At 43.2% G+C, this 19,264-nt stretch overlaps 1 protein-coding gene across 1 annotated transcript; it reads right to left on the reverse strand.

The window, feature by feature from the left end:
* Nucleotides 1–652: 652 nt before the first annotated feature.
* On the reverse strand, nt 653–18,747 carry dlc (deltaC). Its single transcript, XM_030067363.1, has 10 exons — nt 18,416–18,747; nt 17,662–17,907; nt 17,265–17,325; nt 16,368–16,625; nt 14,591–14,782; nt 11,259–11,428; nt 10,608–10,824; nt 4,789–5,536; nt 4,040–4,154; nt 653–2,350 (listed from the first exon to the last, which is right to left on the reverse strand). The coding sequence occupies exons 1-10, from the start codon at nt 18,464–18,466 to the stop codon at nt 2,345–2,347; spliced, it is 2,064 nt and encodes a 687-aa protein (XP_029923223.1). The 5' UTR covers nt 18,467–18,747; the 3' UTR covers nt 653–2,344.
* Between the last annotated feature and the right edge of the window lie 517 nt (nt 18,748–19,264).

The raw sequence follows: 19,264 nt of genomic DNA on the forward strand, positions 1-19,264 counted from the left end.
AGGTGTCATTACAAGGCGGTTAAAGCACACAACTGCCTTGTAACACACACACACACACACACACACACACACACACACACACACACAAGACCCCCACTGCAATCTGTGAAGACGATTGGCATCACTCATTTTAAAGTCTGAAACATCAGGGAAGATTTTGGTGTGTGTGTGTGTGTGTGTGTGTGTGTGTGTGTGTGTTTCGGGGTGTGGGTGGGGTGCTTACCCCCACTGACCCCCACTGCAACCTTACATACTTACATACACCAAGGAATACAACACAACACAACAAGACTGATGTGATTTTCTAATTTATTTATGAAAAAATATATTTTTTTGATTTTGACCGAGACATTAGGCACATTAACATAGACATATATACAATTCTCTTTCATAAATACAAAATTATTTACATGGGGAAATTAAATAGGAAGACTATCTCCTCGAGCCTATGTACACATTGCATTGTTTTTTTAATTTTTAAATTAACAAGAGGACGAATATTGTATGAACACACAACTACAGAAGGACAAGTATTTTTTTGTTTTTTTGTGGGTTTTTTGGTATCAAATGGATTAGTAAAAAAGGAGTGATAAATAAAAACCTCTCTTTGGAGTCCTCTACTATTGGATATATAGATATATGTTATATTAAAACACCCAGAGCTGAAGTTTAATACAGTGTTCAGACTCAAACAGCTGTGCATCAAAGTTTCTCTGCAACTCAAAGCTTCATGTTGAGTCTTGGGAATGTTGCTGTACAACACCGGGTGCTTCTCTGTGTTCATTTGCTATGATAGCAGTTGTTTATAAAGGCAGCAATAAAAATAATAATAATAATAAAACCTTCCTGAATCATCTGTCTGGTTCAGTTAAGACTTTGTTTTTTTTTTGTCTTTTTTTTTTTTTTTTTGTCTTTTTTTTGTAGAAAAAATAGATTCTAAAAACTCTAAAGCAGTGGAAGAGCAGGTAGAGTTGCCAGCATGAAAAAGACAAAAAAAAAAAAAAAAGAACAAAACAGATGGTTCCTGAAAAACCCCCATCCATCCAGGCAAAACAATGCCTTTCTTTACATCTTAAAACTACAGCTTCAGCTGTTTTGTGAGTAAATCCTCAATTCATGAGACAGAAAACATAAAACAGCTGATTGTTGCCAAGCAGCAGAGAATCAGTCGTACACCATCTCTCTGCTTTGTTAAGCCTGGGATTGGATTGGGATTAAGACCATACAGGTGCAGCTGATCATTAATGGAGTTGGAGAATTACCAGCAAAGGTGTGTAATTCAACTGTGAATGGAAGCTTTCACAAGGACGGAATTCATAATGGATTACAAATGTGATTGCTGGCACGGATTATGAAACATTCCTCTCATTAAACACAAACATTTGGGAAAACACCAGAATAAGGAACACTTATCGTCTCCACTGCATCACCTGTTTAGAATACACTTCCTCCTCGTTAAGAGTGAGCACAGTAATCACTGGCTTTAAGGCCTGGTGCAGTTTCCACAAGAGGCACTTCAGAGTAGGATTGAATAGTGATTGCAAAGCTCACGGCATTCTGCCTGAACAGGCCACAATGTGATTTACTTCCACAGAAACCAAAATAAAATGGATGGAGTGAACATTTATCACAACAAGTCACTTGCATCTCGTACGACGCAAACTGACACCGTGGTTTTCAGTGTCCACTTTAGCTTTCAGCCAGAAAAAAATACAATCTTGTTTTTATTATTATTATTATTTGAGTGAGAGTTCAGAATGTTTTCCACAAAAATGATGTACCAAAAACCAGAAAATGGTCATGGCATCACTGCTTCCTCGTCTCCCTCTCCTGTGAGCAGGTCCTCTCATGAATTGATTGATATCTGATTATTGGATTGTAAAGTACACGGTTGCAATGTCATTTAGGGATTGTTTCTAAGGCACCGGTCTTTCTGATTGGTTGGGAAATCCTCATTTTTCTTCCTCTCATTCATGTTTGATCCAAAGATAAGTTAGATATAAAGACAGCAAAATTATATTAAAATTTAAGAAAATTTTTAAAAAGATAAATAGTGCAAATGATGCTGGAAATTCGGTCTTTCCTCTTCTCTCCACGCCTCATTTCCTTTTCAGAGTCATTGTCATCAGACCAAAAGGAAAAAAAGAACAAAAAAAGATGACCAAGTCCTATCTTGTTCCTCTCCGTTGAGCAGCAGTAATAAATATTAAATAATATACATGTGTAGAATAAATCATCTGGGAAGAATTGTCCTTGGCAGATTGTAAACGGGTCAGGCCTTCAGCTGGAGGCCTTGCGGAGATTCAAACATCTTCTGCTCCTCTGCCGGTCTCAAAACTGGAGGTTATACCTGAATGAGAGACACGGAGACACAAGAGTGAGTCATCAGCATACGTGATAACAGTCAAACTTAAACAATGATACCTAAAACAGGCAGGACAACAATGGAACATGAGCCAAGGAAATGAGATCTGAAATTTGGTGTGGTATAGCAGAAAGAAAGGTGTTGGGATTATTAAATTAAAAAGAATACATGGTAGCCAAAGGGTCTGATGATCAAATAACACTGGAAATTAAACTTTTTATCCTCCACACCAAAACATGTTGTCTATGTTGCGGAATTGCTCAATATATAAACCAATGATATTTGATTGAGTTTTTCTGCTGATGATGAGAGCTCATGTTTTGGGTGGCGCGCATGAGCAAAATGAGCAAAAAGCGTTAAGTTTTGTACATCACAACATAGTCATTCCACCACGACAGAAATATCAAGTGACATTTGCTCCAGTGTGCAGGAATACAGACTCTACAGACAAACAACCGCATCAACTTGTACAAAACTGATATTTGCAGCATTTTTATCAATTATAGTAATTCACTTGGATTTTCATGATGTTCAAATGCAACAAAATGACTACCTAACATTTACAATACATAATATCACTCGGCAGTTATCTAAGGTGTTTCTTCTGTCAAACATCAAATGACATGGGGCGCAAATGTCAAAATCCCTCACATATTTCTTCTTCATTTACTTGTATTTTTAAGCAGCAGAAGTGGTGGCTAGCAGTCTGCACTATAAAAGTTGTCATTGGCTGGTTTGTTTCCACGGTGAACAAGTGAAAGTGATTTTCACGGATGGTCAACAACCCAATGGCTGCAACTGTCAACAATCTTTAAATAATTCAGAAACAGTTGCAGAGTCCGACAGATTTTTGTTTGGTTGATTTTTTGCTCAAAAATGTTTGTTTGAATAATTTTTCCAGTCATTAACCAGCCAACAGCTGCTGCAAAACCTCTCTACAATGCAAGAACTCTCAAAAAGGTTAGAGCTGCACTCACAAGGACCCTTTTCGGCTCGCCTGTCCACAAACATGGAACAAACACCTAATTTGATGGTTGGGACTACATGCCTGTCATCACAGATCTGACTTACTCACAGATTAAATGCTTATTCTACTTTTTTGTCAGCTGAATCTAAAGGGTCCACATGTCAACTGACCTTTTTGCATACTGCACCTTTAAAACAGTTTAAAACAAACGACTGATTCTTAGTTTTTTTTTGTTTTTAAAATGCTGATGAGCACCGCCTTCAAGATTATTTTATGTTAAAATCAGCAAGCAGACTCGATGCCTCCAGTACAGGCTCAAGCAAATGCTAAAGTCACAGAAAAAGTCCCTCCACAGCCTCCGTACCGCCGACAGTGTCTGCTTTACCAACAGTGTGTAAACAACAGAAGACGGCTAATTCTGCTGTAGAAAGTAAACTAAGCACGAAACAAACTGAAAATCAGCTGAGCCCGTCCTGACAGAGCTCACCCTTTCCAAAAAGCCTCTTTCCTGCAGCTGGAGTGTTAATGAACGCAGAGTGTGGCTCCACGCTGAGTCGTGGTGTGTGATGTGATGTGAGCAGCTTGTAAATACCAACACACAGTTGGAGATTTGGAAATGACTGGCGTCATGATTGAAACATCAGGGAGGATTCTGGTGTGTGTGTGGTTTGTGTGTGTGTGTGTGTGTGTGTGTGTTGGATGCTCACCTCAGTAGCGAACACACACTGCTCCATCTGCTCAGGGATGATGAACACTGGGTGGTACAAACTGTCTTTAGGGAAACTGAGAGGAGGAACCATGATGGACGAGTCACACTTTTTACTGTTGAGAGAGAGAGAGAGAGGTGTTGTTAGGGCTGGCCTCTGTGTGTGTGTGTGTGTGTGTGTGTGTGTGTGAGAGAGAGAGAGAGAGAGAGAGAGAGAGAGAGAAGGTTCAAATTTTTTTTTTTTCTTCAAACAAGGTCAAAAATATTCGATTGGGATTGTTCCCAGTGCTGGTCTACTTGTTTCCAGAATGTTCTTGGATGAAGGGTTGTTTTATTAATCCTTGTGTCTGATCTGCCTCGTTTCAACAGATTTATACTGAAACAAGTGAAACTGCACTGGGAACAAGTGGGATTATCTCATCCCACTGGCAGATTTTTGACCAAGTTGGAGGAATAAAAGCAGATTTTAACACTGAGGAAGAGAATGAATTCCTTGTTAACACTGAGATTTTTTGCAGCATGTGTGTGTGTGTGTGTGAAGATAACAAATGACAGACAGGCAGACAAGATCGAGCTTGTCCTGTCACACAGTGATGCACGGGAACAGAAAGTGGTGTGCAGAGAAAGAAAAACAAAAGGGGCGGGGCCAAACTGAAACAGATAAGAGCGAGACTTCAGAGAAACGAACCAACAGAAAGAGAAAGGAGCAGGCAGACTGGAAAGCAATAAAAGAGATAATCATCTGCTTACAGGTCAAACTTGTTCTTGCCCAGGCGATCCTCCTCTTTTGCCAGGTTGTAGTCGGCCATTTTGTTCTTGTACATGGCCGTCTTGTCCCCGCCCCTGTCTGCCAGCGCTGCGTCCTTATTGGATACTTTGAAGTGTCCGCCAGGGATGAGGAAGGCCTCCTTCTCGCGCAGGCTGCCCAGTGGCGGTAAGCCCCCGCTGTTGGCTCCACCCCCGCCGATCACAGCGTTGCGATTGTTCACCGTCTCCAGGTCGTTCTTCACCGAGGAGGCGGCGGCCATCAGGTTCCTGCTGCGGCGGAGCTGACGCAGGACGAAGATGGCGGCGCACACCAGCAGCGTCAGCGTCACCAGGCCGAGTGCAAAGGACACAGCGAGCACGGCGGGGAAGCCGTCATCCTTCGGGCCCGGTTTGCTGGGCCGCGGCGGCTTGGTGGCGAGGATGGGGTATTCGCAGCGGGCGCCCATGAAGCCCGGCAGGCACTGGCACACGGGCCCGGTGAAGTGGGTGTAGCACGTGCCGCCGTTGTCGCACGGGAACAGGGAGCAGGCGTCGGCGCGCACCGAGCAGTCCTTGCTGGTGAAGCCGAGCGTGCACGTGCAGGTGAAGTCGTTGATGCCGTCGGTGCAGGTGCCGCCGTTGTGGCAGGGATTACGGGCGCAGTCGTCGATGTTTGTCTCGCAGCGGGCGCCGGTGAAACCCGGACGACAGCGACACATGACCCGATGCCCGAGATCCAAACACTGACCGCCTGCAGAGACACACAGAGAGAGGAGGGTTAGTAAAATTATTCATGTAACAGTAAAAATTAAAAATATAAAAGCACAAAAAATGATCCAAAATGTACCAATGTAAACACTGTCGGCATGGAGGGAAGGAAGTTGTGTATGGCTGTTTAAAAAATAAAAAATATAATACAGCACTAAAAAAAGTGAAAGATAAAAGGCAAAACTGAACATGAACACCATGTGGTTGTTTATCTGAGTAAAATGTTGCCGATAAACAAGTGGAAGAACGATGTGCATGTGGAAAATAATCAGTTTACTACAGAGCGGCAGCAGCTCACACACAGAAGCTAAAGACAGGCAGAAGTGGACACGGGTCTGATTTCCTGCAGGCTGCTGGAAAACGGGACAAAAACTCTGCCTACATCACAGTCTGATCGTTTTGGAAAGGAGAAAACAAAAATTCTGAGAGACGGTAATTCGCTATTTTTCTGTTTCATGTGTCTTGAAGCGTCATGCTGAGCCGCAGGATAGTCTGCGAAAAACATGAAAAAAAAATCTGTATTTCTGAATCGTCTCCATAACTCGTCTGCTGCATGCTGATGTGTTGCAACAGAGCAGACACACACACACACACACACACACTGAGAGTCAGGAATGAGATAGACTGCAGATAAGCAACCACTGGTTCCCACACGTTAATGAGGACCTCAGGGACGCCAGGGTGAGCTGGGAGCACAGACATAACTTTGCTCAACAGGCCAATGATAACTATATATCTTTGTGTGTATGTGTGTGTGTGTGTGTGAATTTAATATAAAGTGATAAGTTGTTCTTTCTGTGGAGCGCTGAGCCGTCTGCTCTCACTAAACCGAGAGCTGCAGTTTGACTCTCCTGTCGCCGGCTGATCTATAATAAAGAGCCATTCTGATGTTTGAGACGTTCAGGTGACCGAAACACAGTGGGAGATACGAGAACTGGCAAAAAAAGAAGCAACCCTCGCCTGACTTTCTGCCTGCATCTGCCTCTCGTTTCTTCACCAAACTACAGTCTGCGTTGTGTCTTTCCACTTTTTTGTTTTTCCCATTCAAATCCTCTCACATTCGCTTTGTGCAGTCTGTTAGTTGCATCAAAAGGTTGCATCAAAACGTTTTGGAGGGGCTGAAGAGGTTTTTTGGGTGAGTTGCAACGGGTCAAAATGGTGTTGTAAGCGTGTTGTGCGTTTCTTTTGGCAACAGAAAGAGCAGCGCTGCAAAAATCACCGGGCCGAGGCGAGGAGCGATGCTGCGACGGCGGCTCTATCAGGCCGACAGGACGCATTCCTGAAGCACTACAAAACCAGGAGGGAGGGTGAGGTGTGTGTGTGTGTGTGTGTGTAGGAGGGGGGCAGCCTCCACAGCTACTGCTATAAACAGCTTTGTTTACAACAGAAAGACTGAGGAGTATACACTGTGTGTGTGTGTTGTTGTCAGACAGGAGTTGATAAGACTTGCTCAATGGCTCCTTCGTGACAACTCGAGAGCTGATTTTCCTTCATTCACACACACACACATACACGTGCACACACACACACACACACACACACACACACACACACACACACACACACGCACACACGCACACACACAGGTAACAGCATTTACAGGAAAGCACTTGGAGCCATGGGAGAATTACATCTGATATGACGATAAAGTCACAAACATTTGCTGAACTTTGTTTAACTCCATCAGCGGCTCGACTCAAACTGCAGTTTGTGATCAGCTGGATGATTCACTGGAGCTGCATGTTGTTAATCTGACAGACTGGATAACAGTTTTAAGCAGGTGAATCAGCAATCTGCTTCATATTTTAAAACTTGCATTGCATTGCAGTTATTTTAGTTTGGCAAAAACATACAGTTATAACCTAAATTTACAGGATCAGTTTTAAGCAAACCAATATTGATCCAGATTGTTATTTTGCTTGGTAAATCTACTTGCTGAAGGCAGATCAGAAAAGAACACACTTGATTGGTTTGTACTGATTCTGGCTTCAAGATGATCCTGTTTCATTGACATCTGATGCAAACTATGTAATACGCAAGTAATGTAATACGGAGAAATTATTAAAACAGAACAAGCTAAGGCGTGCAGAGCTAAACAGGTGAGATGGAAGCAGAGGTTTAAGAATGTGATAGTGCATTTATAACAAACAGGGTGATGAATGAAACTGATTTTATCGTAGAGACAGTGAAGCTGTCCATGAACTGGACTGCATGCGATCCTTCACAGCTGCTGAATCCACTGCAGCCTGCGCCGACGACGGGAAGGAAGCAGGCCTGCAGGTAGATGGGCTAAACATGGCGGACGCCCGCCGCTCCGAGGTGAAAGGCCGGGACCAAGGATTTCAGACGGTACGGTAACAAGCACCAGGTGGGACGCTAAGAGTTTGCCAAGAGCTGCTGCTGAGCTGCTGAGCGCCAGCAGCCTCCTGGGATTAACAAGATCCGGCCAGAAGCTGAGGAACATCCAGCCGGCGGCGAGCCAGCGGTCAGACGGCGTGATGCAAATTACAAGCTACCGAACAGCTGATAGTCCTGCCAGCCTTACGACCCATGACCTCCACAAAAAAACTGCAAGAAACTGTGGAAACAAGAGGCAAAAGCGTGCATGCGTTTTGGCATTACAAGCTGCACGCTGATGATGGTGTTTTCATGATGTGTTTGCAGACACTATCACTTTTGTTAACTAGCGAAGAGACGTTTAAATGCCCTGGGACATTTGAACATCCTTAAGAATGAAGTGCAGCTCCTCTTGAAGATGGATTCATCTGATCAAAAATGAGGTTAGCTCAACGTTGGGAAGATTATTCCGAAACCTAAACTCACTAACAATGTGTTGTTTGTTAAATTTGAGCATTTTTTCTTCCTCAAATAAACACTGATGACTTTTGGTTTTGTTCATGAGAGAAATGGCTGGCATCTCTCTGTTTCATCTGATTTAACCAGAAAATACAAACAATTTCAGCCTTAAAAAAAGAGTAACTCTTGATATGAGCACAACACATGTCTTTGGCTTTTGACTTCTCAGCGGGTTGCACGGAGCAGTCCTCACTAAACACAGTTTGAATGTGCGATGTTGGAGGTTGTACAAAAGATTTTGGAGACTTCCTTCGCTGAAGTGTGTACTTACAAATGACCAGGAAGTCTCTGCATCTAAGAGTTAATCTGCAACTAAAGGTCAAACAATATCATTTGCAAACACATTTGTTGATGTGTGCATAGAAAAGCTTTTAGAAGCCAGTAGATAGCATTAAAAAAAGTGATATGGAAATGTTTACACATTGCGTAGAATTGTGCTTTTTTTTTTTTTTTTTTCATATGACACAAGGAAAACTTTGACATGCTACAGATGCTCTAACACCATGAGGAGAGCCTGTAAAACATAAGAGTTTTACCAGTCTGGTCTGTTTCAGTAGCTAAACTAAATGTCATTGAGTAAAGTTTTTTTTTTTCTAACAACAGTATGTGTGACATCTATCAGGATCTTTAATCTTTAATAAAAACTTTAATTCAAGGCTGGTTAACCTCCGTAATATTACATCAACACAAGCCCAAATCCACCCTAAACCACAGTTCACAGTTATCATGACCTTAACCAGCACAATACATAAAAGTGAACATCAGTTCTGCCTCAGTTATCAGCCAAGACTCTACGCCAAGCCTCTGTAAGCTCGGCAGAAAGCATCCTGTGAACCAGTGGAAAATCACTGGGGAAGCTCACAGTGTCCTGCCATTCACTGTCAGTGAAGCAGCTCCACAACTTGTTGTCTGAACGTGTCGCTGCCCACAAAAATCCAATGGTTCACTCTCATTTCTGGCATTTGCAGCTTATCTGTTTTGCAAGTACTTACAGGATTGTCCTTAGACATTTCTGGATTATTTTTTACCTTGCCTTGAATGAATCTCCGGAGAAAGTAATCCAAGAAGGCCAGAAATATTGAAGGTAAAATAAACATCCCTACACTCTGAACAACAGCCTCCATCATGGAACATGCTTTTTGCTGAGAGATGAACCAATGAAATGCCACGCAGCGACTTCACAGCCTTGTCACCAGACAGAAGGGCTACACGTGGGCAACCATTTAACAACCATTTAAGGTAAAATGATGTCCAAATATCCTTATGTTTCAGCTACAGATCAATAGCAGCACACCTCTTGATTGTCTGTGGCTAAGTTTGGGGTTAGTCCAACAAAATGAGTACTGTCCACCAGTTTCTGCTTTGATGCAGATTGCTCACAAAATTTTTGGAGAACAATGTGGTGGGCGAATGCTGCCCAGGTGTTTGTATGTGCAAAACATACTTTGGTGAGCAGAAAAGTGCAATCTGGTCTTTTTACATGAAATCACGTTTGAATGCAGTTCACCATGAACTTGTAAAACTGGAGTTACAAGAACTGTACCCATGACTTTAAACCAGTCCTCCAATCAGTAACGACATAAAAAGTCCACTTAGAAGTGAAACTACAACTCAGTCTGAAACTCGATCTCAAACTGAAACAATCAGCACTATCGGCTTGTGGTTTGTGGTTGGTCATTTAGTGATATCAAATGACGTCTGCTAAAAAGTCATTTCTGAAATCTGCTGGTGGCTGTTAGACAAAAATATGACGTTAGCTAGCTTAAATTTCTACCTAGCTTAGCCATGATCTGATGAATTACAGAGATTGCTTTAGTGTGTGAAGCTCGCGACTCTCTTGCACAATATTTGAATGCTCCACAGAGTCTGCACTGCAGCTGGTTGAGATTTCAGACAAAATGGGAAGCTGTCAAGTCATGGTGTTCATGAAACTGCATTCCTCAAAAATACAGAGAGGCACAGGCATTATCTCGCCAGACTTGCTTTCTTCCTTAAGATGAGCGTGATTGGTGATGCTCGGGGTGGCTGTAAAATAACAGCAGCACACTTTAAACTTTGCTCCACTGTTGATTGTTTAGATGGCATTTGATTGGCTAGCTGTAAAACTGTGGTGTTTGTTTGTGCAAGTCATCAGTCAGGGCAAAGTTTGCCCAGTCGCAAAGTGAAAGTGAAACAAACTGGTTGCAGTTGTGTTGTACCGTTAGCACAGGGGTCGCTGCTACATCTGTCAATCTTCTTCTCGCAGTTGGAGCCCATGAAGCCCGGTGGGCATCGACAGCTGTAGCCACCGGTGCTCTTCTCCACGCAGGTGCCTCCATTGAAACAAGGCCCGTCTGCGCACTTCATGGCGCTGATCTCACAGTTCTTCCCATAGAACCCTTGGGGACACGAGCACGAGTAGTCGTTCTCCATGTCCTGCAGAAAGAACAGCCACATTAAACCGGGTGAGGATTAGATAACAGTGAAGGTGTGGAGAGGCATGGAGATCCAGAGGGGTTTTTCTAGATAACAAGCTCCTGATGGAGATTTAAAGAGAAGAGAGAATTTGAGGACTAAAGTGACATGGATCATGTTTGAATTGCTGTGATGAGCAAGCCAGAGGAGACTGAATTACACAATCTGACTCACGTGAACTGGTATTTATTTCTTCATTGCACTCTTTGTGAGTCACTTTGAGTAAGAACATCAGCTAAATGGCTATCAAACCAAACCAAATAACTAATACACTGGACCTTGTTCAATCTTAATTTGATAAAAATCCACTGCCCTTTAACATCCAGGCTAGTTTCCTTCTCACGACAGATTATGGTAGAAGTGACCACTCTATCAGATCTTGTGTTTGAACTTACGTTGCAGCTGCCTCCATTCTTGCAGGGGTTACTGTCACACTCGTTGGTCTCGATCTCACAGTTCTTGCCACTGTATCCGGGTCGGCAGGTACAGATGTAGCTGTCCTGGCCTGTGTTGGCGCATGTGGCATTGTTCTGGCATGGCTTGTGGTTGGTACAGTAGTTCAAGTCTGAAGAAAAGTAAAATGACAAAATAGGTTGTAGTCACATTTGTCACAGAAGTTTTAATGGCACTGTCAATTACAAGCGAAAGAGCAACAACTGTCATTCTTTAAGTGAGTGATATATATCATTAGTTAACCACTGGCCTAGCAATGGTATTGGCCTCAGTGGAAGAGCTGCCTCTGTAAATGGTAACACTGGTTGTACAGTGTGCAGTTTCATACAAGACCAGACATTAATCATTATGAAAATCCTGCAGATGAAAGGAATTCTGACATTTTAATCAGAGTTCACTTTGTAAATTTTGAGGCCAGACCATGAACATGAAGTGGTAAAAAAACAGTGAGGCATCAGTGATGTCCAGACCCCCACAGTTCCACAATGAAGTGAGAGGCTTGGTGCATGAAGCCTTCATCTTCATCATGCTTTCCCTGTGTAATATCATTCACTGTGTTTTTATGCACTAATATGCAGATGATCCACAACTCTACACTGTAAAAAATCTTGAAACTACAACTAATATGGAATTTTGTATTTCAAGTTGAAGAATGGGTGACAACACAGCTTTTTACTCTTCAGACAATTCCTAAATGTTAAAACAGCCTGAAAGTGTAGACACAGCTCAAGGTAAGTCTATACTCTGACTCTCAGGGTCACCAGGAGCGCCACAATAGAACATGGTTCTTCTGTTTTTCACCTCCCCATTCCTGTATGTTGGGTTCACAAAATGGATCTCAAAAAGATAATTATATCTAAAATATAAGTAAGTTGCTAATACAACTCAAAGAAGATCACATAAGGAAACAGTGGTCATAATTTTGTTGTTTTTGTTTGTTTGTTTTTTACGCTGACTGTTGAATTTTCAATATATATCTGTTTGAATGAGAAAGTGAATCCAGTTCACTGAACTTACATTCCAGGTTTTCCAGATCACCAGCTCCAATTTCAGATACAAAAAAAATCATCAATCAAGGTAAAAAAAAAAAAAAAAAAAGTTAGACTACAGCTGTTTGTGATTTGTTCATATTTGAGTTAAGAACTGTATTTTTGAGAGAAAAAAAAAACTGTGTTCTACAGCAGAGCCCCCAGTGAAAGTAGACTTACATTGAGCTCAAGAACATATACAAGCAAATGTGCCCTTCGTTGTGATCCAAGAAGTGTTACTCTGTATGACTCTCCTCCTTCACTGTGCCTCTAGCCCACAACAGCAAATCAGACATTTAAGTCTGATTTAAGTCAAGTGTCATGTACATACCATCGCTCACAATCAAACATAAACTCTGTCACTTCCTTTCCCTCCCTTTCCTTTGCTGGTGGAATAACTTTTCAGCCATCATTGCTATGGCACATTGGTCTATTATTATTTGTTATTTTCTTGTTTTACTCAAGTTAGCTATGTCATTTGCCACTCTGCACAGCCTTTTGTGACTGCCTCACTTTGTTAAATGCACTTATTAAACAACTTGATTTGCTTTGAACTCATGCAACCTATCTCAACATACAAGAGCAAGTCTTCATGTCTGGATGGACATCAAAGTCTTGGTGGTCATCAAGTCTTGGCTGATCCAATCACATGTGGACAGCACTAACTACATCAGTTCACAGCTGGCATTACAATGTTTCTCCACATGCAAGTTGAAATGCAGATCATTTCCATTTGTCAAGACCAAACGTGTTGTTTTCAACTGATGGAAATCAGACGCCGTGTTTTGTGTGTGCTATATCCATGAGAAACCATTTTGTTGTTTCTTCTTGTTGTTGTTTTGCACTTTAATATGATTCTGTTGATGCATGAATGAGTACGTACTTCCACTTACAGAAACGGCCCTTCAGTGTGACCCCAAATGGGGTCTTAGCAATTGGATTTCAATGCATCCTCGGAGCATCTTGGGTGCATTCTCACCTGTACATAGCGCTTTCCACTTGTGTTCAGATCACCCAAGGCTTATTTCAATGCCAGGTGTGAACAGGGCCACAGATGACAGTCTAAATCAAAATGAGTCTCCCCTGTACAGCAGGTGTAACCACACCTCTTCCAATGATTTCAAACACACCTTGCAAGTAAAGCATTGGTTTTCCTGGTAAAATGAGTGTAACAACTAATTACAGACAACCAATCCAGGCACTGATCAACCTGCTGCACATGTGAAACTCCTTGTGATTGGTGAAATAATCGTACATCACTCTCTCAGATTGTTGTACATGACTGACACCAAGAGAGCAGCTTGGTGGCAACTTGATCAGCTGTGATTCTAACCAGCTGTAGAGCCTCTAAATTAATGATTCATGAACACCAAGGCCATGTCCACACTAAACCAGGTAAATCTGAGATGGCCATTGAGGTGTTCCCTCCATATTATACCACACTGGTGTCCAAAAGCCTGCCACCCACTCAAACAAACCCACAACCCCAAATTATTTGAGGTCCCTTATAGAGCATCTGCAGGCATACACACATAGCCTGCACTGCTCGATACTACATTACAATGAAGATTACATGAAAATCCTACATCGAGATTTTCAAAAAGCTCAGTTGTGCGACAGCAAATGGATATTTACAAATTTAAACAGTGTGAAGAGTGTTTTAGACACAAAAAAAAGTTCAAAGGTGGATGTGTCACCTTAGTGTGGACACAAGGCCAAAACAGAAAAAAGTTGTTTTCAAATCTATTTAGTGTGGACATGACCTAAGATTCTCAGCATGAGGTCCAGGGACCCACACGGGGTGCTCATAGCATCTCAATGGGTCCCTAAAACAATGATCAATCCATCAGCCTATATGTGAGTCTACCTCAGCAACTAAAACCATCACTATAAATCAGGTTGTGAAAGTACCATCAGCCTGCAGCCAAATTCTGGTCTACTCTTGAGGCAACCATCATGGAGTCAACCATTTGGAGTCCCATACACTTTAGTGAAATGCTAGCTGTCTGGTCACATAATCACTAAGTTACTGTGAAGGTAAACAACCACCATGTGGAGTCCTGATCTGTTCCAAACATCTAATTGGCTGGTAAAACAGTGTAAAAAGTCCTGTTCTGTCCTCAGAGTGGCAGATTGCTGACTGGCTGGTGGATCTGCTGATGACCCAAACTGAACAGGTGAGACAGAGCGAGGTAGGAGCTGGCAAACCGAGAGGGTCAGGGTGGGTCAGGGCGAGGTGAACTCACCTTGGTCACAGAACAGGCCTCCCCAGCCCTCCTTGCAGTTGCACTGCCAGGGCTGCTGGCAGGTGCCGTGCAGGCAGCCATGGTGCACCACACACTCGTCGCACAGCTCGCCCTGCCAGCCTAGCCGGCACACACACTTCCCTGGAGACTCGCAGTAGCCATTCTGGTCGCTGCACCCCGCTGCACAGATGGCTGATGGGAGGAGGAGGAGAAAGAACCAGAGAGAGGAAGAGGGAGGGTGGGGGTCACAGGAAGAGAGGGAAAGGGAGAAAGGGGGAGGAAGAAGTAGAGAGTATTAGTATGAGTGCGCTCAGTGTGTGTGTATATGTGTGTGTGTGTGTGTGTGTCCCATGTTCTTTGCTCACATCACAAAATAGCTCCCCTACCCTCTCAGGGCCTCTCTCTCTCTCTCTCTCTCCTACACACACACACACACACACACACACCTCCCCTACAAGTACTTGTTAAGTACTAAACGAAGCAGCTGGCCTGCACAACAAAAGCAACACATGCCGTCTCTTTTCACGCAAGGCAGCGCACATTAAGTTACAGCGCGTGTCCCTGTTAAAGCGGGCGGGCCGGGGCCGACTGGGGCCAACCGGGGCCCATCCATTGTTGAGCGCAAAACAAAAGCAGCAGACCTCAGAGCCGACCGACTCACACACATTGGAAGCGACAGAAGCTTTAAGGTCTTTTTTTTTTTCTTTCCTCCAAACAGCCAGCCAAGAGCCAAGCATGGCGTTGACAACTGCTTGACTTAACAATTTCAAGGCCACTGGAAAAAAAATTAAGCGCCAAGGGCCCTGTTCTTTATTCTGACCCCCAGCACCCCCACCTCCCTTCAATCTGAAGAAACGTTAGAATGAAAAGGGGGGTGGAGTGGCTACCATATACCAGTGTTAATTGCTATTTTACAGCCAATTTTGAATGCATTATGGTTAGAGCTACCTAAGTGGCATCTCATGTACAGCAATAATTACACAGCTATACAATAACTTTCCATGCAGTTTTACATTCACATAAAAACAATAAAATGACTATCAGCTGTTTAGAGAACAATGGAAAACACACAAGCCACATTCACCCTATTAGATAACACTACACCTTCATCTCTACTTTATTTATTTATTTTTTTTAAACTGCAGTGGGCCTAATCCTGTATTTAATCACTGAATAGATGATATCACAGCTAAACTACTAGTTCCTATGGGGATATTGTAGGGAATATTATAGTGATAACATAGGCGATTAAAAACACACCATAAAGTACAGTGAGGCAATTGTTAATGCACTACTGAGTATGACTGACATACTCTAGATTCCTGTAAGGGATATTTCAATGATACCATAGGAGGTATATATATGGTAAAAGAGCATTAAGTCACCTTAAACACACTGAAAGTCACTGTGAATATTTTGGCAATAAGGAGATAGAAGATCTGCAAGTACCACAAGGTCAATGTAAAGTCATTGGAGAGCACCACAAATGCACTTCAAAATATAAACAAAAATATAAACTAAATCTATAAAGCAGCATAAGGTCACCATACAGGAATATTACGAGAGTAAAGTTAAAGAATATTATAGGAGTATTACGGGGATATCGTAAGGAGTCACGGAAACAAAACATACTTCCTCATAGTGACACTACAGGGATATTAGAGCAAAACCACACAGCACCTTGGGATTTCCCAGACCCAGACGGGTAGATCTGGGAATAAACTGTGGGGTAATAGTTCAGTGCCTATTTGAATGAAGCTGTATTTTGGACACTCACGGTCGGTGCAGTAGTCGCCCTTCCAGCCGGGCAGGCAGACGCGCTCCCCGGCCGAGTTGCAGGTGTAGTGGCCGAAGGGGTCGTCCCGGGGCCGGCAGTAGGTATGGCAGTCCTGGCCGTGGTAGTGCTCGTCGCAGACCACGTGGTACGAGTAGCGGAGCTCGTTCCCGTCGCCGAAGTGCACGTCCTGCCACCAGCCCTCCCCCACAGTGAGCCTGCGGCGGGTCGCCAGGCGGCTGATCAGGTTGTTCTGGTTCCCTGGATGGATGGAGGCTGGTTAGTGTTTTCACCCTGTGAGTGCGCTAAAGGCTATACCCTGACAGGAGAAGCTATGTAGACTGGAGGGGACACAATGAGAAAATTAGCTTGTTAATAGGCTATCAAGAAAATGTGATAAAACTGTGACATTTTTTTTTTTTTTTTTAACTTTACCATAGTTGCCACAGCATGTCTGCAATAATAAAATAACATTCCCATAGTGTCTAAACGTATGTCTATGACATTAGTGAGTTTATTGTGATTTTATTTTACTTTTTGGTGCCTCCCTCTATAATAATACTGTGTAGGGACTTTTAAAGTCTCTGGTATACGGCGATTTTGCAGTCACTTTATAGTAGCCTACTTGGTGGTATTTTGTCTCCTTTATCACTGTAGCATAGGTTAATATCTGCATACTATCCCTCTAAAATGTATGATGCAGAAGTCCGTTTGTTGCTGTGATAGAAGAGTTTTTTCATTCGTATTCAGTTGTGTGATCGTTGATATAAGATTTCCTATAAGATAGGCCTATATAGAGGTATGATTGTCAGAAGGAGCAGTGTGATGATCTGTTATCATAGTGTGTTCTGCTGCTGGTGTCGCCGCCTGGCGGTGCAGCAGCAGAAATGGAGCTCATACCTGTGGATTCTTTCCCTGAAGACTCCGCATTCCAGGCTTCAATAATCAGAGAGAAATTCCCCTGGAATTAATAAAACAGCAGATGAATTAGCCCGTTAATAACAACTACAAAATTTCTCAGCCTACAAGATGTAGGAAATGTTTGACGGACTAGGCTTCTGGATCCGGCTTCTGGATCCGTCAGTAAATCTGTGCTGTTGACCATAAATTTGGCCGACAGTGTTTTTCAGGTTTCATGTTCCTGCAGAGCGCAATGATCTGCCATACAGTCCAATGCTCTAGCTTTCTGAGTTTAATATATTTAATAGAAATTACCGATATGAATTATCTCTGAAATGGCTTGCGTAGTAAAGAAGGGCTAATGCAAAGTTCAAACAACTGGCACTCTTCCTCTTACCGGCCACTCGAAGGAGAAAGGCACCCTGATGGGCGCGCTGCTGGAGATGGAGTTGGAGTCCGCGTCGAAAAGCTCGGAGAGCTCGGTGCCGTACGTGCACGGAGGCTCGGGGCTGACGTTCTGCCAGTGTTTTAGACACACACGGAAAAAGATCTGGCAGTCCGGCGACGACGTTCTGCCGCCGCACACACTGCGGGCGCTGCTGAAAGAGTCGACCTTCAACTCAAAAACCCCAAAAGAGAGGGCCTGGAGGAAAGAGAGGGGACATGAAGCTGCATGGTTTGCCTCCAAATGTCAACTGACACTAAAATTAAATGCATTTTTTTTTTGTAGAGTACACGCACGCACACCGTTCACCCTACCCACCAAACACAAGGAGGATGTTACACCCAATTAAGTGGAACTGAATAAAATTAAATGGAACAGCTTAACTGAGGTGTTTGCCAGTGTTTCTTCAAGATACTATGGCCATATAAAACATACAACACACCGAAAAGCACTGATTTCGGATTAGCTGGTATGCATGAGTCTTTAATTGCTTTTTAAAAGTAAATTAAATTCATTGAAGCTCATTTTAAATGGTATTGAGGTGAAATGAAGGGGGTCTGCGACCCGTGCGTAAAAGCGCACACAAGCGGCGGTGCGCGTCTCCAAAACTCTCCTGGTCGCGTAGCCTGCAGGGAGTCACTGCACCAGGAAAACACAAGACTCAAATAATTTAATTCCTGTGTGTTAAGCATTGAAAGGAACTTACCGTCTGGGCCCATATCATCAGTAAAAGACACGTTAATATCAAATGCGCCATGGTGCGTCCCGGTCTGCTGCCACAAGCAGGCTGGAAATCCGCAAAAAAGACCTAAGTTAAATCCAAACGGCTCCAAAAACGAAGTGGAAATGAAAAATAATGATAATGATCCGGGGTAAAAGAGAAAAAAGTAGAATTTCTAGAAAGAGACTAGGCTGCGAGCTGGACAGGCCAGGTAGTGTTGTGTATGGATAAAATCGCAAAAGAAAAAAGGGAGAAAAAAAAAAACAAGAAATGAATAAAATCCTTTAGCTCGGAGAGCTTGCTGGTGGTTGGACTATGGACTGTCGTGAACTGCTCTCACCTAGATGTGCCGGAGCCTTTTAAGGAGAAAGACGAGGGGGAGGAGGAGGGGGGGGAAGAGCACGCTGCAAAAAATACCGCTTCAACCGCAGCAGCGCAGTGCTCTTCCTTGTTTCAACAAATCTGAGACTTACCTGGAAATTTCCTGGAACGAGTGAAGCTGCATGCAAAGGCACAGGAGAGGAACGAGGCTGCGCCGCCACATCAGCAGAATCCCTTTCTCTCGTTAAAGCTGAAATAAGAGATTTATTGTGGGCTTGAAGGGTAAGGCTGGGCGATAAGACAGAATGAAGGACTTTTTTTTTTTTTTTTTTTTTTTTTTTTTTGCAGCGGAGAGCTCAGGGGGGCCTCTGAGGGGCAATGGAGATGGGGGGCTGGGGGGTGAGTGGGGGGACAACAGGGCCCCTGCTTTGATTCGCTTTCACCGCTGAGGGGGCAATTACAGCCGGGCAATAGAACAAACTGCCAGGCCGGCAGGAAAATGTGACGAAACTC

The sequence above is a fragment of the Myripristis murdjan genome, chromosome 13, assembly GCF_902150065.1.
Source record: "Myripristis murdjan chromosome 13, fMyrMur1.1, whole genome shotgun sequence".
In the NCBI taxonomy this organism is placed as follows: Eukaryota; Metazoa; Chordata; class Actinopteri; order Holocentriformes; family Holocentridae; genus Myripristis; species Myripristis murdjan.